This window comes from Mandrillus leucophaeus, unplaced genomic scaffold, assembly GCF_000951045.1.
Source record: "Mandrillus leucophaeus isolate KB7577 unplaced genomic scaffold, Mleu.le_1.0 Scaffold501, whole genome shotgun sequence".
Taxonomy (NCBI): Eukaryota; Metazoa; Chordata; class Mammalia; order Primates; family Cercopithecidae; genus Mandrillus; species Mandrillus leucophaeus.
Genome location: NW_012105377.1, coordinates 225,935 through 243,866, shown reverse-complemented (window position 1 = coordinate 243,866; position 17,932 = coordinate 225,935). Strand labels below are relative to the sequence as shown.

General features: G+C 37.5%; 1 protein-coding gene across 5 annotated transcripts in view; it reads right to left on the bottom strand.

Moving 5' to 3' along the window:
• ATG5 (autophagy related 5) overlaps positions 1–17,576 on the bottom strand; it is a 152,881-nt gene extending 135,305 nt beyond the window's left edge. For 2 of the 5 annotated variants that reach the window (XM_011996073.1, XM_011996075.1), the window contains exons 1-3: positions 17,282–17,576; positions 8,469–8,634; positions 781–908 (exon numbers count right to left, since the gene is read on the bottom strand). In XM_011996073.1, the coding sequence (XP_011851463.1) occupies positions 781–908; positions 8,469–8,576 (236 nt within the window). In that variant the 5' untranslated portion in view covers positions 8,577–8,634; positions 17,282–17,576. Of the gene's footprint in view, positions 1–780; positions 909–8,468; positions 8,635–17,041; positions 17,199–17,281 lie in introns of those variants that run through there. The other 3 variants (XM_011996076.1, XM_011996077.1, XM_011996074.1) reach the window with 2 other exon arrangements.
• Positions 17,577–17,932: the final 356 nt, after the last annotated feature.

The window sequence follows — 17,932 nt, the reverse complement described above, 5'->3', positions numbered from 1 at the left end:
CTGGAGTGTAATGGCGCAATCTCAGCTCATCGCAACCTCCACCTCCCAGGTTCAAGCAATTCTCCTGCCTCAGTCTCCCGAATAGCCAGGATTACAGGCATGCGCCACCACACTCAGCTAATTTTGTATTTTTAGTAGAGATGGGGTTTTTCCATGTTGGTCAGGCTGGTCTCAGACTCCCGGCCTCAGGTGATCTGCCAGCCTCGGCCTCCCGAAGTGCTGGGATTAGTGTAGTATCTGTTCTTATCAGTTCAATACTCTTCTTAAAAATGTAAAACATCAAATTTATTTTTCACGTAAAAAGGAAATCAATATATTTTAAATACTCTAAACTAAGCCTAGTTAAGATGTGCTTCTGACATAGTGGTCAACTAAATATGGCAATCAGTGTGAACAATGCCACTTAAGGTAATCATGTATATAAAGATGTTATAAATATTTTGGTGACAGAAATAAAACTGAATAGCGTCAAGAGATGACTTTTCATAAGGGAGTTTTAAATATGTCTGAAAATAGCCCATAACCAAATATATTCTTATTGTACCATACAAAAATCTATTGCTAAAAATATATGAAGCTGTCCAGTCATCCATGCATCCAAACAGAAGGCAGAAATATTTTCAATAACGTATTCTAATAAGTCTAAACTTCATGTATTGTATGAGCTAGACTAATGATGTCTATCCTCGTAGAACTTTTTTACAATTGTTTCAGGGCACACTATACCTTTTTAAAGCTAGTATATACTTAATGCTTAATAATGCAGAAAAATTCACTCACCATTTCAGTGGTGTGCCTTCATATTCAAACCATATCTCACTAATGTCTTCTTGTCTCATAACCTTCTGAAAGTGCTTTTTCACTTTGTCAGTTACCAACGTCAAATAACTTACTCTTGGCAAAAGCAACTGAAATGAAAATTTGTAAAATCGTATTTATTTACTAGTTATTATTTTTAAAAAATACTAAGGTTTTTGAATTTTAAGGAAAAACAGCCGTGTTCTTTGCATTATTTTGAACATCCCACACAAAGTCAACTGCTTTTTATAGAAGATCAAAGCTTAAAGGTTAAGATGTTTTAATATTTCTTACGGGGTCATTACTTTAAGCACAGCTTACCACATAAATGCCCAGAATCATCAACACAAATCTATCTACAACTTTCTATAACACTAAATAAAAATGTAATTAGATGTCATACTATTTAAGATACTTATTGGTTCTATCAAATTTAACTTAAAAATTAAAATGATTCATCTGAGTCAATTAAACTGTTCTAAGAAGATAATCAACTCGAGTCTTAAAGTATACCTTGACTTATCAATCAAATCTTCTCAACCAGTCCATCATGTTTTGAAGGATGAGAAAGAATGCTGGGCTAGGTAAAGCCTTAACAAAAACAGTATGAAGAACCTGGTCAGTGTTTTTTTCCCCACAAAAGGTACCCAAAAATAAAACAGGAAGAGTGTTTTGGAAAATCAATCATGATTTATATAAAGAACCGACAATTAGATAAAAGAAGGAGGTTGGCAAAAATTTATGGTTTTCCTCCTTTGCAGTAGACACTCTAGTCATTTCTTGCTTTCCTAAGTGTCTGACTTCTTTTGCTGATAAAACTGCTTTGTTATTCTTTTGGCTGCTTTTATAACTGCATGATCTTTCATGCTCTTTATTCAAGGTGATATCTGTTGACCAATAAATCAAGTGGAACTACTAAGCTGGCAAATATATACAAAAAGAGATATTCTGGTTGAAGGAATTTCTATCTAATCATGGAAGTCCAAGATAACAGGTCCCATCTAGGTAGGAGAACATGACATTGATCCTAGGGGCTACAGAGTACAGGGGTATGGGAGGGAGACAGTTGGCATGCTCCAGCACGGAATACAAGGTACTAAATACTATGAAAAAGCTGTTGAATAGTATTATGCATTGAATAGACTATGAGTTGTTCTTTTATAAAGAGATAACTGTGATTAGTGAAGAAAAAGGAATTCTTACTATTTAATGTAAGAAAAAGCAGTTTTTTCCCCCCAGAGGAAGTATTATCGCCCCTGTTTTACTTTTAAATAACTTGCCAATATCATGCTATTCTTAAATAAATGACAGAGAAAACATTCATTGTATTCTTTCAGAAATGACAAATACAGATGTGACATTAAAGTCTCTTTAAAAAAGCATAACAGCATGGCAAATTAGCTGTTTTCAAAAAATATGTAAGTATAATCTATTAGTCTAATAAGGTCTCTATTAGTAAATCCTGAACTTTAATTTAAAAGTGATTATTGGGCATTACATAGTAATCTATTCTGTAGAAAATAATATTAACTTATGGAGACAGTAGGAGGGAAGAAACACCACAGCTAATGGGTATGGATATATCAGCTCCCGATTTTGGAGAGTGTTGTACTACATGCCTTGGCTTCACTCAAAGTTGCTAAAGAACTCACAATGATTTTTATGAAATAAAATCTTCTTTACAATAAGGAAAAAAGAACATTAGATTATAACCTCCATTAAGACAGGAATTTTTGTCTGTTTTGTTCAATGCTACATTTCCACTGCCCAAAATAGTGCCTGCTTTAAAGGAGGCACACAATAAATATTTACTGAATGAGTCAGAGATGCCAAAGGTTAAGTGAGGCAGAGTCAACAACTGTAATTTTAAAAGAATACTCATTTTTAAGGCAGAATCCACATTGAAATGTAGCTGCATTCTTCTGTTCTGTTTGGCCTGTGGGAGTAATCTTTAACTAATATATCCATATTAACACTAAGAAATCACTCTAAGATTTAAGAATGACTATTCTATAGTACATATAGATACAATTTACTTAGGAAATATTTAAACAAATAAAAATGAAAACAACATGAAACGACATCATCTTCTTGCCTTTTACCTGCAGACTATATATACTACTCATTGTTTTTCTTAGGTGTATTTCATTGGTTTAAGTTCTTTGTTTTCAATGTGGTAAAATATACCTAGTATAAAATTTACCATTTAAACCATTTTTAAGTGTACAGTTTAGTAATACTAAGTACATTCAATATCCATCTCCAAAACTTTTTCATCATCCTAAATGGAAACTCTACTTATTAAACAGTAACTCCCCATTCCCTGCTTCCCCGGCTCCCGGTAACCACCATTTTACTTTCTATCTCTATGAATTTGACTATTCTAGGTACCTTATTTAAGTGGAACCATATAATATTTGTCCTTTTGTGTCTGGTTTATTTCACTTAACAAATGTTTTCAATGTTCTCTTAGTTCTTTTACTTTGAATAAGATTAACTCCATTTGGAAATACTGTCAGCTACAATGGAAACTGTCATTCTCTTATTCCTCATTTAGCCCTAGTATAAAGTATTCCATGACTCTGATACAAGTGATTCATTTTTATCTACACAGCTGAAAAGAATATATATTTATGCAATTATATGGAATACTTATGTTTCCAAAAAAGTTGCCCATAATTTTATTTCTTTATGCCAAGTCCTATTCTGTCCAACAATTTTCAATTTTAAAATTAGAGACCTTTCTAGGACAAAAATAGAAGTAAAACATACTAGAATTCTGTTCCACTCCAATGTGTAAAGCATCATACTAGGCAATGAGGATATAGCATTGAGAGAGACAGAGGAGTCCCTCCCCTTATACAGCAGACAGGTTAGACAGCAAAAAAGATACAAAATACAAAATTACAAATGTGATTAATGCAAGGAGGAAGTAAAGAATGTTATAAGAGCAAGTAGCAAAGGAATTTAACCTGATCTAGAGTTTCAGGGGATACCCTGACACGAAGTATATCTTAAGGCAAAGAGTCAAAAGACAAATAGGAGTGAAATGAACAGGGGTGGTGTGGAAGTCTGGGTGTGTGTAGGTGTGGGAGATACCTCTGCCTTTTCCAAACAGGGGACACTGCAAGACAAAAGTCATAGAATGAATACAGAGAAACAAAGATGGGCACATTTGAGTGAAGTCTAAGAAGCTGAATATGATAGGAAGGTAGAGAGTTAAGCCAGAATAGTGCTGAGGAAGCCAGGGGCCAGATTATAGAGAACCTTGTAAACTAAATTAAAGATCCTAAAAATGAAGAAAAGCCACAAAGGTTTTAAGCAAGCAAATGACAAGATCAGATATGTGTTTCGAAAAGATCACTCCAATTGCAGACTAGAAAACGGAAAGAAGGGAAAACTAAAAGCAGGAAACTGGTTACTACCATGCAATTTGATCTTTTTTTTTGAGATGGAGTTTCACTCTTCTCACCCAGGCTGGAGTACAAAGGCAAGATCTCGGCTCACTGCAACATCCACCTCCCAGGTTCAAGTGATTCTCCTGCCTCAGTCTCCCGAATAGCTGGGATTACAGGTACCCACCACCACACCTGGCTAATTTTTTGTATTTTTAGTAGAGACGGTGTTTCACCATGTTGGCCAGGCTGGTCTCAAACTCCTGACCTCAGGTGATCCACCCACCTTGGACTCCCAAAGTGCTGGGATTACAGGCGTGAGCCACTGCACCTGGCCTGATAAGTTTTTAAACAGTAGTCTGGTCTAGGCTGTAGCAGTGCGGGATGAAAGGGATCAGATAAGTCTGAGAGACACTGAGGTCTAAAATCAGCTGGAGTAAGGTACCAACTAAATATCTGGGATAAGAGAGAAGGAAGCACCAAACGATGAGTCTCAGATTTCGAGTAAGAGTAATTCTTCTTGCTGAAATAGGAAGGGAATAAAATAATGCAGATGACCATATTTTCTTGGGGGGAAAGCTGATGAGTCCAGTTTCAAACATACATAGTTTGAGTTCCTGTAAGACATCTAAGTGAGGATCTCCAGCAGACAAATATATAGGTTTGGAGCTCAGGAGAAAAATATTGGGAACTATCAAGATATAAATGCTTGACAAAGACATAAAAATGGACAAGAACTCCAGGGGGTAAAAAGTGAAGTGAAAAAAAAAAAAGAAAGCAGAGCCCTAAAAAATACCAATATTAAGGAATAAACAAAGGAGAAAGATGTGGCAAAAAAGGCCACACACATACACACACACATAAAAACCATAGAGGCAAAAGGAAAACCAAGGATACTGAGCACTGCAGGGCTAAACAGGACAGTGCCACAAGATGGGAGAAACAACCAACAAAATCAAACACTGCTGAGATAATACAAATGAAAATTACAAAACAGACTCTGAGCTTGGCTAAAAAGATACCATTAGTGACTTTGGCAAGAACAGTTTTCTTGGAATAGTATGAAAATGTGATTACAGAAAACTCACTGGTAGGAGGTGGAAGGCAGACGATGACTATAAACAATCTTGCTAAAAAGTCTAGCCATGGAGGAAAAGCCAAAGTTGAGAGATGGGGTCAACAGAGGCTTGTTGTTTCAGGACAGGAAGGATTTATGACAACATTAAAAATGGTGAAGGAGCCAGCAGATAAGAAGTTGAAAGTAAAATAAATAGAGAAAGCAGAGGTGGAGATGGGAGAAGATCAGATACCACCAGCCTCCTGAGAAGGCAGAAGATAGATGGAGGGCTGGGCCTTGCCTAGAAGGAAGAATACTTCTTCCATTATAACAGGAGGGAAAGAGAAGTAAATGTGTGTGACTGCAGATAGGTTTTGCAGATTTGGTGGCAGAAAGTTAAGGGAGGTCCTATCACACCTATTACATCATTTCTATTTTCTTCATGAAAGAGGGAGTGAGGTCACCTGTTAAGAGTGAAGGAAGAGGTCAGGGCTCAGAGACATAGTCATAGTGGAAAAGGGTAGACACCTGACTAAGGATACATAAAAGGATCACTGCCTAATGTTAAGGGTCCATGGCATTGATGACCATGGGTCTAACCATGATTTCTTCTAGACACAAGTCACAAAATAGCAATGCAAATGAGTATATGTGTTTTTATACTGGATAATCTAAATAAAAAGCAACAGTTTAAATGAACATAACCGGAAGAATACAAACTGAAAAGTTATCCAGTTTCTACAAATTTCCTTCCCAATATTCTCTGAAAAATAAAACATACTACACTCAGTGATAACATGTACAGGATATAGGCGGAAAAATTATCCACAGAGGCAACAAATCAAAATGCAGAAAAGACAGGAATATATGTAATATTAATATTAAAAATATGTTCAAGCTTAATTGACAGCCAGGGACATATCTGAACGACAGCTATATTGGCACTAAAATCCTCATCTGTAATTCTAAGACTAGTCATTGCTAATGTTTTGTTTATTGTCTTCCTTGTATGTATTAACTTACACTTATGCACGTACGTATTTAAACAGCCAAATTTGGATTGTGCCATATGGTTTTAAATTCTAGTTTTTTGTTTTATATTTATTATAAGCCTGTCACCCAACAGTCTTCAAAAACACAAATCATGACTGCATAAGAGGTTTCTCTAGGTGAAGAATTAGGAAGAATTCAAGAAAAAAGCAATTACCTACAAGACAAGACAATCCTTTCTCCTACAGTTACCCTCAACACTCTTGCCATTTTCAATTTGATTAGAAACACTAGAAAACAACTTACAATCTAGTGCTCACAACAGTCTTTTCACATTTAAACAGGTCTATAAAGAAAAAATACTGTATTCTTTACATGAAATTTATTTAACTTCAGGAAGTATGTCAAACACTAGAGTTTGATTTAAAAGTAAACAGGCCTGGTGGAGTAGCTTATGCCTGTAACCCAGCATTTTGGGAGGCCAAGGCGGGCAGATCACTTAAGGTCACGAGTTTGAGACCAGCCTGGCCAACATGGCAAAATCCTGTCTCTACTAAAAATACAAAAATTAACCGGACATGATGGCGCATGCCTGTAACCCCAGCTACTTGGGAAGCTGAGGCACGAGAATCATTTGAACCCAGGAGGGGGAGGTTGCAGTAAGCCAAGATGGCGCTACTGCCCCCTCCAGCCTGGGCAACAGGGCGAGACTCCGTCTCAAAAAAAATAAATAAAAATAAACAGACTTAAATTATTTTTCAGTTGTTGTCAATTTGGCCAAATACACTCTTTGGTTTAGATACTATTACAAAGCCAATGAAAGTTAAAGTTGTAATTAAAACACCAAAAACTCGTTTGGGAAAAAAAAATGGTATCCTAACCTATGTTACAGAACAAGAACAGAAAAAATATCTCTAACAAATGAAATTCTTCTAAAAATAAAACTATGACCATACTTGGTTTTTAACTGTGGTGTTTTTCTAGACAGAAAACGGTTGATATTTCCAAAGATTATTCACATGTATATAAGCTTGAGTACCAGTAACAAGATTCCCGAACTTCTCTAAAACTATCACTTCTAGTAAGAAAACCCAAAAAGATGATTTCAAACAAAATCCCAACAGGAGCCTGGGGAAACATTCATGCACTAAGCAGTACCACTTGAAGAGCCAGTGCCAGATGCTGAGGATGCACAGAGGAAAACAAAAACAAAAACAAAACAACAGTCCTATACCCAAAAAGTGAGCGAATGGGCTCCTTGGTAAGTAGCTTCCTCCAGTAATCTGACTTCCCATAGCGAAGGCAGGCTAAGGAACGGCGCTGCCTCTCAGAGAGATGAGTGGGAAAGCAAGGGGCAGACTTTACTAAAGTGAAACAGAAGAAGCATTTCCTCATCACAAATACAATTCTACTTTTCCACATCATCTGCAGGTAAACACTAGAATGCATACCTGAGACACAAAAAGAAAAAACAGTAACAACAATTGAGAATATCTTTGCCTATTATGGGCTATTCAGTAAACCAGGCAGGATGTCATCTCTGACAGAGGCATAAACTGGGATTATACATGCACTTAGAAAAGGGAAACAAAGCACACCAAAATCAGAAGACATTTGAAACATGTTTGTAAAATACATAATCCATTAACTCACACCTGCAAGTCAAGGTGCAGCAATTTATAATATATATTACATATATATTACATATTATCTCACATATAACATACAATAGCTCAGTGAACATATCGTGTGTATGTGTGCATGTTTATATGTTCATTAAGCTATTAAAACACTTTGTTAAACAGTTGCTTGGAATCTCTTAACTACAAAAGAATACAATCTGAACCTATATTTTCAAAATCTCTTCCTATTAAAAAAGCACGTATCTTATTATTGCATTATCATACATTTATTATATATGAATATATGCGTAAGAAAAAGAAAGTCAAGAAGGCGCCATAGATGATTGATTCCATTAACATACCCACATACATGTAAGGAAAACAAAGCATCATGACAACATGTTGACAGTGGTTTTGTCCTCTGAGTGGTAGCATTAGAGGTGAATATTTCCTTCTTTATGCTTATCTATGTTAATTTTTTTTCCAAAATAAGCATGAATTAGCTATATATAAAATGTTACATAATAATGGCCTCCAAGTTCTTAGAGCTTTTTTTTTAACAAAAATGGACAAGGTTAAATATCCCATTTGCCACAATGTACTTACATAGTATGGTTCTGCTTCCCTTTCAGTTATCTCATCCTGATATAGCGTGAAGCAAGTTGGAATTCGTCCAAACCACACATCTCGAAGCACATCTTTGTCATCTGTCATTCTTCCAGTAGTTAAAGCAGTACATACAGGCTAAATTCTTTTTTCAACCAAAGCCAAACTGAAAATAAAATAAAGAGCATTAGTCAGATCCTTGCAAGGATGAATGAACCTGCTAGAAAACAAAAGATTATTTTTAAAAATCAATGCCATAAAGATTATCCACTTCAAAAAAAAAAAATGTGATCGCCAATCTTTAGTATAAATCCAAAAAAAAAGTACAACAAATTCTAAATGTAAAATTATTATTTAAAGGAATCAGAAAAGTAACTAATTCAAAATTACATATACCAGTAATATTCATTGTACATTTGAGTAATGAACCACAGTCAAAAATGAAACTATATTTGCCTCAGTCTTTCAAGCCCAGAAGAGTCTACTGCTTATCTAAAGAGAAGCTTCACCTATACCCTATGAATACTGACAGTCCAACTCCAAAGGATCGTTCTCGCAGTTACCCCTGCAGATAGTTCTTCCTCTCTTCCTGCAAAACTACTCTCTCATCTTAGAAAATGTCTCTTTCACATTGGGGAAAAAATCTTTCTATAAACCCATTCCCCATTCTAAATTTCATTCTCTCCACAATGTAATTTCATCCTCTCCACAATGTAATCCCACCAATACTTCCATTTTAATTACCGTACTTCTTTTTGTAAACCTTCTACCAAAAGTGGCCCCCTAAACACCTTTCTCTGTATCCTACTATTCCCCTACCTAATATGCTCCTCTCTCACCTATTCAAATCCCTACTCTGCAAACCAAGCTCCCAGTCCTCTGTCCCCAATGAAACAGTAAATGCTTCTGCTTGGATCTCTCAGAATATTCTCTATACCACAAATATAGCACTAGGTCTGCAAAACAGTATTCTAGGTATGGTATAAGGACATGGCTTTTGACCTCCATAATATCCAAGTGCCTTCCAATGCTAATATTCTACAATTGAATAACACAATACACGACATGAGTAAATGCTGAAATAAATACTGTTGATAATATACACTTAGAATAACTCAACAGGTGGCACCTGGATAATAAGATTCAATATACTTATCCAAATAATATTTCTCATCTTTGATAGGCAGCTAATTCATAATCTATCATAATGTATCTTATGAAAACATTCAAAATAATCTTACGAGTTTAGCCAAATATGAATTATTAACACTGAATTATTCAAGGAGTTTGTTTCCCTTTTTTTCACTTCTACTGACCAATGCCGAGTACACTAAGACGGTCATAAATTAATTAGTCAAAGAAAGAAAAAGTTGGAGGTCAACTGGACGCAATGTCATCTACAGGTAAGTAAACTGCAAGAGGTGGAAAAAGTATGTCCAACATAAAAGTACTAGACAACAAGAATTCTGGTTCTTAAACTGAGTCCAGTCCAGTTAGTGTTTTAACTTTTATTAAAACATATCCATAAAAACAACTATTTTAAGCAAACGATATACATACATGCACGTAAACTTCATATCATTCCACACTGCTAGGCTACAAATTCAAACAACTATTGAGTTTCTGCATTTGGCAAAAAATTTCCAAGTTTACAAATGACACAAAATTAACTCACTGAAAACAGGAAAGACCATACTACTTCCTGATTACATTAATAGCTTGCTCTTTTTAAAGGAAATTTACTAGTGGCAAAAAATAATGAAATCTAGGTTATCACAAATAAGTAAAACTAAAATTGAATCTGATATAAAGGTGGTATGCAGTTGTTTCTGCAGCCATGATACATCAAGTTAGTCAGCAGCTGCAACTGAGATTCACCTTTAGATGATGAAGAGAAAAATAATTTGAGACAAAGAGTTCCTTTAATAAAAATCTTTAACAAAAGTTAATTACAAGCTTAAAGCTGAAGTCACTGTATTGTCACTATTGATTACTTTTCTTCTCAGAAGAAGCAGATAGAAAATATAATCCAAGACAATTGCTCTTCCCTCCTCTCCAAGCACTGTTCTCTCAAGGAGGAATAATAATCTGATTGGTCAGATTCCAGGACACCACTTGAGCCATGTTTATTAATAGGCAGGGATCAACATAAACCAAAATATCATGCATGTGAGTGTGGCTCCCTTCTAGGCTGCCAGACAAGAACTCGGACCACCCTGCTCTTTCTTTCCATGACATTCTCTTCTGTTTCTCCCTTCCACATTTCACGAACAGTCAAATGAATGACCAATGCTCTCTGTTTCTAAGTCCCTACCCAAAAGAGATACAAATATAGACTTAGGGGAAGGCAGAACACCTCAAGACTCCAACTACAGGCTTGAGTTTTAAAGTCTTATGTTCCAGCAAAGTTTACCAAAGTTCTACAGTAGGATTTTAAGTACAAAGTACGAGTGAAAGATAAATTGGTACTTTATTTCCCATATACTATTGTTGCTTACATGTATATTTTTTGCAAGACCTAAAGGGAAGAACTAACTCAGCCAAGGCAGCTACAGGTATAACGCAGTAGAGCCAATACAAATTTTGCAAAACAAACAAACTCTGCAAAACAGATTTATGAAAACTGCAAACGAGGCTGCTTACTGCCTCAAAATACACAGGCCCAAATTTATAGGATCTTAAAATGTTAATCTTTCAATATTAATATTTACCTATAATAAATTATATAAGAAAGCATGTCTCCAGTGAATACACTTAACTTTAAAAATACGTAAGAAAAAGTAGGGATACATGAATAAAACTAAAGGATGTAAGTTTTCAATAATCCTCTTTTAAAGAGGCAATAAAACAAAACTTACTCTTGAGAGGCACTATAGAGTAGGAGTCAGAAATGTAAAATGTGGAGCCAGACTGTCTGAACCCAAAACCAGCTCCACCACTTACAGTGTGACCTCAAGTAAGTCATTTAACTTCTCTATTTCTGTTTTCTCATCTGTAAAATGGGAAAACAGCACCTACCACATTAGATACAAGAATTAAATGAATTAATACATGTAAAGCACTTCAACAACATCCATCATATAATACGTACTATAAAGGTTATCTACCATTATAATTTACAGAACAAGAACATGTCTCAAAAAACGTTTAAAAGTCAACATTTAAAGACTTCAAAACCTAATAATAATCAAAAGCATTATATAAGTAGGAATTATAGGTATAAAAAAGCTAAAAATTTTGCAGTAATCATTGCTAATAATATGCAATTTAGAGTCAAATATTTAATCACTTGATATGCCTAGCTGTGTGGTAGGTGCTAGAAGAACAACAACAATGGACTTTTAAAAACCTCAGTCCTTAACAAAGTATAATCTCCAAATCTACTAAACATACCATGCACTTTCTGTCCTTTCTGTGCCTTTGCCCATGCTGGTGGTACCCTTACCCTAAAGCAGCCTTCTTCACCTTGTCTTCCAACTTAAACATCCCTTAGGACCCAGCTCAAAATAACCTTTCTTCTACACATGATTCAGGCAGAACTCGCCTTGTTTTCTCTCGGCACCTCTACTTTTCCTCTACCCTTGTAAGTTTCTATCAATAGTATTTATTTGTACGTCTCCTCCAGTAGACTGTAATAGATTCCCTTAGGGAGAAGGATCATATCTCATTCATCTCTTCACCTCTGATACTTGGAATGGTATCTGGAATTCAGTAGGTGCTCAAAAAATGCTTACTGAATTTGAATGTGTTGGAAAGACAGTGTATGATATAAAATTACAGAACCAAACAGAATCCCGAAAAATGAGGTAAGCAGGTGAGATGAGATAATAAAAATTAGATAACAGTAGATTATATACTACTTTAAATATCAAGTAACTCCAAAAATACTATACATTTTATATTACCTCACACTTGATACACACAAGCCTATATGCTCCCATTTTACAAGTGATAAATTTGAGAAGAGGATGTCAGATGATTTTTCTAAAATCTTGTGGCTAATAAATGGCAGAGCCAAAATTAGAAGCCACATCCTAACTCAGGTTTCTAATCTCATATTCTTTCTATCATACTATATGGACTGCCATCATCCCTCTCAACTCCAAAACATCCATATGTCCATGGTATAATTAAATGTTACTTTGTGAGAGCTTTCATGGGGCACAGGAAAGAGGGGAGTTGGAGATATTAATACATCCTATAGTGTTCAAAGAATTTTAAAAGATGTGGAACTTGAAGAATGGGTAGAATATGGACAGGCGAAAAGATGACAAATATTCTAACAGGCCAAAATAGCATCAACAAAGGCATTAAGTGGGCAGGCGCAATTTTTGTGCCAACTTTTAAGGAAATTTTGGGTTGAGAGTAGTATTACTAGATAATGAAAGAGCTGATACCAAAACATGTTTTAACATCACATGTGACCTTTAGGCAAGTCACTTTACTTCACTAAGCTTCAATTTCCTTACTTGTGAAACGGAATTAATATTACCCAAGTCACAAGGTTGTTCTGGGGAAAAAAAAAAAAAAATCCATAAAGTGTTTGATACAATAATGGACACACGGTAAGTGCTAGGAAATGCAAGCAATTATTATTCCTCTAATGTCAAATCTGTAAATGTAAGTAAAATGAGACTAGACCATGAAACACACCAAACAGAAGACTAGGGGTGGATCTCAATTTCATCCACCAGTCCTATAGTGCCTACAGGTTTTAGAATGGTAAAATAAAAACAATTATGTGGTAGCAGTGCACAAAAGGAGAGCCTTGAGTCAGAGAGGCTAGCCAGGAAGTAATTTCAGCAACTAAGGGAAAAAGTAATGAGTGCCTGACCTATAGAGGTAGTCATGGACTGGTGAAAAACAGATGAGTCTTTCCAAGGAAGAAAGAGAAGCTGGTGAAAAATGAGGGATAAAGAACAAGGGAAAGGAAGTTTAGATGCTGACAGCATGCAAAATACAATAAGATAGTTAAGGGGCTTTGAAATCAGACTGACATGGGTTTAAACCCTGATTTCCACCTATTAGTTACGTGTCTTGGACAACAAACCCATCCTCTTTGACTCTCATGTTTGTGAAATGAAGATAATTATAATTTTCACAGGGCTGTTAGGTGTTTAGTACATTTGGTAACCACTCAATAAACAATGTATGTTTTTAGTACACAGTTTCCTCATATTTCCATGGCCCCTCTGCTTGAACACTTTTTCCCTCCTCTTTTGGCCAACTCTTTTATCCTCTCTGGGCCAACTCTTAATCCTCTTAAGCTTAATATCAGCTCCTTGGGAAGCTTTCCCCTAAGCAGCCTCCAGTCTAATTACTTCTCTAATAGCATGCAATATCATGCAATGCAATTATCTGTTTATCTTATCTGTCTCCTGCTCCTCCCCACATTGAAATTTTCTTTGACAGCAAAATTTAGTCATATGTACCTTCTAATCACCAATATTAGTATAGTTAGCAGATAGTAGGCTTTGACATTTTTGTTAAATAATGGGGAAAAAATATATAAATATATGAATCTAGCTACTTAAGAAATTTTATCCCTAAACTCCTTTGCAAATCAGTACAGTCACGCTTTAAATTCAGCATACTCTGTTATTTTAGAAAGATTTTCTCTCTCCTACATACACTACACCATTATCACCATCCATCCAATTTCAAGGAAATATCTTGGAAATAAAGAAATTCCAACCCATGATGCAATCTACTAGAAGTAAGTTTCTTGAGGGCAGGGGCTATTCTTGACTGTTCTATTTTCTGCATCTAGTTCAGAGCCTGGGACAGAGTAGGTGCCCACCAATAACATCTGTTAACCAATCAGTCATTTAGAAAATGGCACGGTGTGATAACAATATAATGCACAACTAATAGTCTCTTTCACACTACGTACCAAGAAAGACTAACCTACTACCTGAAGTAATTTTCGTTGACAAAACTCCCAACTACCTAGAAATATCAAATACTTACTAGACTAAGTGCGTAAACATCAAAAAATAATAATATATGCTGGCTGGTCTTCCTTTAAATTCATAAACACTAACCTCAAAACCGGGCCCTTGGTACTGCCTAGTGTTCCTACTTTTCCCTAGTCCATTTATTCTCCCCCTTTCCTACATCACTATTCCATACCTTCTCCTCCCTCAAACATTCACTTCTTCCTCCTCCTCTCTCTCTCTCAGCTAATAACCTTGCTTTCTATTTCCTTCTATCTGCTTACTGTGAATCAGTGATTCTCAAGAGGAATTTTACTCAACAGTCCCACCCTGGGTGGGAGGAAATTTTGTAAATCTCTCCAAACTCTAAATGTTGAAATGCCCCAGGACTCAGTCCTTGAACCACTCCCTTGGAGATCTCTCACACGGTTTTAAATACCACTTATACATTTACACTCTCACAGTTTTATCTTCTGTCCAGACTTCCCTTTTGAACTGCCTGGCTTCACATATACCACTACATATGACATATCCATTTGTAACATATGCAAAACGGAAAACCACTTCAGATCTTCCTTCCTCCTCTCTCCTATCACTATCATTCTGTGGTCTTTTCTGTTTTGCTAAGTGGAAAAGTCCTTTTTTTTTTTCTTTTAAGAGACAGGGTCTCGATGTCACCCAGGATGGACTACAGTGAAGGATCACGGGCCACTGTAACCTTGAGCTCAAGGTGGTCAAGTGATCCTTCCCTCCCATCTCAGCTTCCCAAGTAGCTAGGACTACAGGCTCATGCCACTATGCCCAGTTAATATTTTTTTTTTTTTTTTGTAGAGACAGGGTCTCGTTATGTTGCCCAGGCTGGGGATTCCCTCAAAGATGGTATTACAAGCACGAGCCACCATGCCCGACCAAGTGCTATTCTTCAGCTGCTCAGTCTGTAACCCTTGGAGTCCACCTTCACCCTTCTTCTACCTAACTGCTCTCAAAGTAAATCTGGTCATTTCGCACTACCTCCACTATTACTACCCTGAGTAATCACCTTGACCTTTAACCTGGATAAATGCAGTCAATATGGCCTACTAACAACTCTTATTTCTGCACCTGCTGCACACAGTCAACACAGCAATTAGACCTTTTAAAACACAAGTTAGATCAACTTACTCCTCACTCAAAACCCATCTCATTCAAAGTACAAATTAAAGTTCTTATAAATTCCTACATGGTCCTAAAAGACTTGGCCCCATTTCCATCTAAGTATCCACTACTTCTTTCCCTCTTGTTCATTATTTTCCAGTCAAACTAGCTAGTATGCACCTGCCTCAGGGCTTCAGTGGTAGCTCTTTCCAAGCGGCAACCTTCTTTATCATCTATAGGCCTCCACATTAATATCATCTTTTCTATGGCCACCACTTCCATCTCCTGGCTTTCCCTATACCCCTGCACTGCTTTGGTTTTTTTCTCTAGCACTTTCGGCCACTTGGCATACACAGTTGGCTTCCCTACCCATGGGTTCTTCGTCCTTGTATTCAACCAATCATGGATGGAAAAATATTCAGGGAAGAAAAAAAGTCAGTACTGAACATGTATAGACTCTTTCTTGTCATTATTCCCCAAACAATACACCATACCAACTATTTATATAGCATTTCAGTTGTCTTGGGTATTATAAATAATGCACAGTTGAACTAAAGATAGGAGGATGTGCATAGGTTATCTGCAAACACTACACCATTTTATATCAGGGACTTGAGCATTTGAGGACTTTGGTATCCAAGGGAGGTCCTGGAACCAATCTCTCAAAGATGCCGAGGGATAGGAAAGACTGTACCTTAATTTTTGTATCAATGTCTTCTCACCCCATCCCCAAAGTGGAACTTCATGATGGCAGGGATTTTTATTCTTTTGTCCACTATTTTGTTTACTGTTTTGTCCAGTGCCTAACACATAGGAGGTACTCAGTTTGGGGGAAATTAATGAAATAAACACACACTTGAGGTGTGTGCACTATTTTAAAAACCCATATCCATACAGTTCCATTCCGTCCACTTTTCCCCAATTTTAAGTAGCATATCTTTGAAGATCAAAGCACAGCCTTAAATCTGGTGTAAAATACCTTTCAACTACTACCCTCAGCCCAACATCCTTATTTTCAAATTCAAAATTCAACCAGAAACTCCCTCCGGAAATCACAATAGTTCAGTTCAGAGCCAAGTATCCAGTTTCAAGGTCTCAGAAATCTAACAAGCCAATTCTGGAAGGCTTTGGAAGTTCAGCTACTGCCTGATGGGTCTCCGGGTTCTGACTGCTCAAGACATGCTGTGCCTACTCACCCCTCAGAAAAATCTAGAACCAACAGTTTCCTAGGTTCCTCAAGTTCAGGATAATTGTAAAATAATCCAAAGTACAAATGAAATATGTAAAAGTGTCTTGCCAACAGAAAATGTCTTTGGTAGCACTAAATATAATTATTGAGACAAGGAATATCGTAAATAGATAAATTGTTTGGAGGACATACCCACCGAGTTTGGACAGACTCACATTGCACTGTGCAATAAAGGTTTAAATAACTGTGTTCCAGGAAAAATGCAGTTCCTGAACTGAACTCTAGAGCCTGTGACTAGACTCTCGCTTTCCTACCTTAGTAAGCAACAGACATGTACCCCAAGAGGGACCCCACAGGCCACACCCGCCAACCGGCCCCGGGGCGGCGTCTCACCAACTCCACCTCTGCCCGGAGGAACCACCTTCACCCTCCATCGCCGCCGGGCAGGCGCTCCTCCAGACAGCTTCACCCCTCCTTCCTACCACACCTACCTGGCCCCTCCCCAGCCCTCCTCCTCTAGGAATTTCATCACACAAGGGGACACACACACGTACCCTACCCGAAACGACGGCTCCTCCTTCCGGCTCCCCGCACTGGTGGTGACGCCTGGATTCCGGGCTCTGGCGGGGCGGCGGGGCAGGCTGCCCACCTAACACACTGTCCTGCGGGGACGCGGCAGCAGGACTCCAGGAAGCCCGCGCAGCCGCAAAAAGCACCGGCGCGGAGGTCGGAGCCAAACCCTGCTGCACTTCCGCCCTCTGGTATCCAGCGAATAAAACCGGCAGCGCCGCGGAGCCCTGGAAGCGCCCCACAAGTCCAGTCACCCTCGGCGCCTGGAGATGACGTCACGAGACCCCACGTGGCCCGAACTCCGCCCTCCGTGTTCTGCCCAAGCCCGCGAGGAGGCCCGAGTCGCTCCTGAGCATGCGCCAAAGGAGCAGGACGCTTGAACTCGGGGCCAAACCCCTCCAAGTTCATAGCTTCTACCATGTTGTGAGAGTCTCGCGTCAAAGCGTAGTTATTGGGCCTTGGGGAGGTTAATGTAACAGTTCCACAAGAAGTTTTTAAAATACTGAAACACTGCCTCCCTAGAGCTTGATCGCAACATGCCTTTCTTCCTGGCATCACACAACAGTATTAATAAAACATTAGTTTACAAAGCACTTTCCCATCCACATTTTCTCATTTGATCTTATTCTCTACTT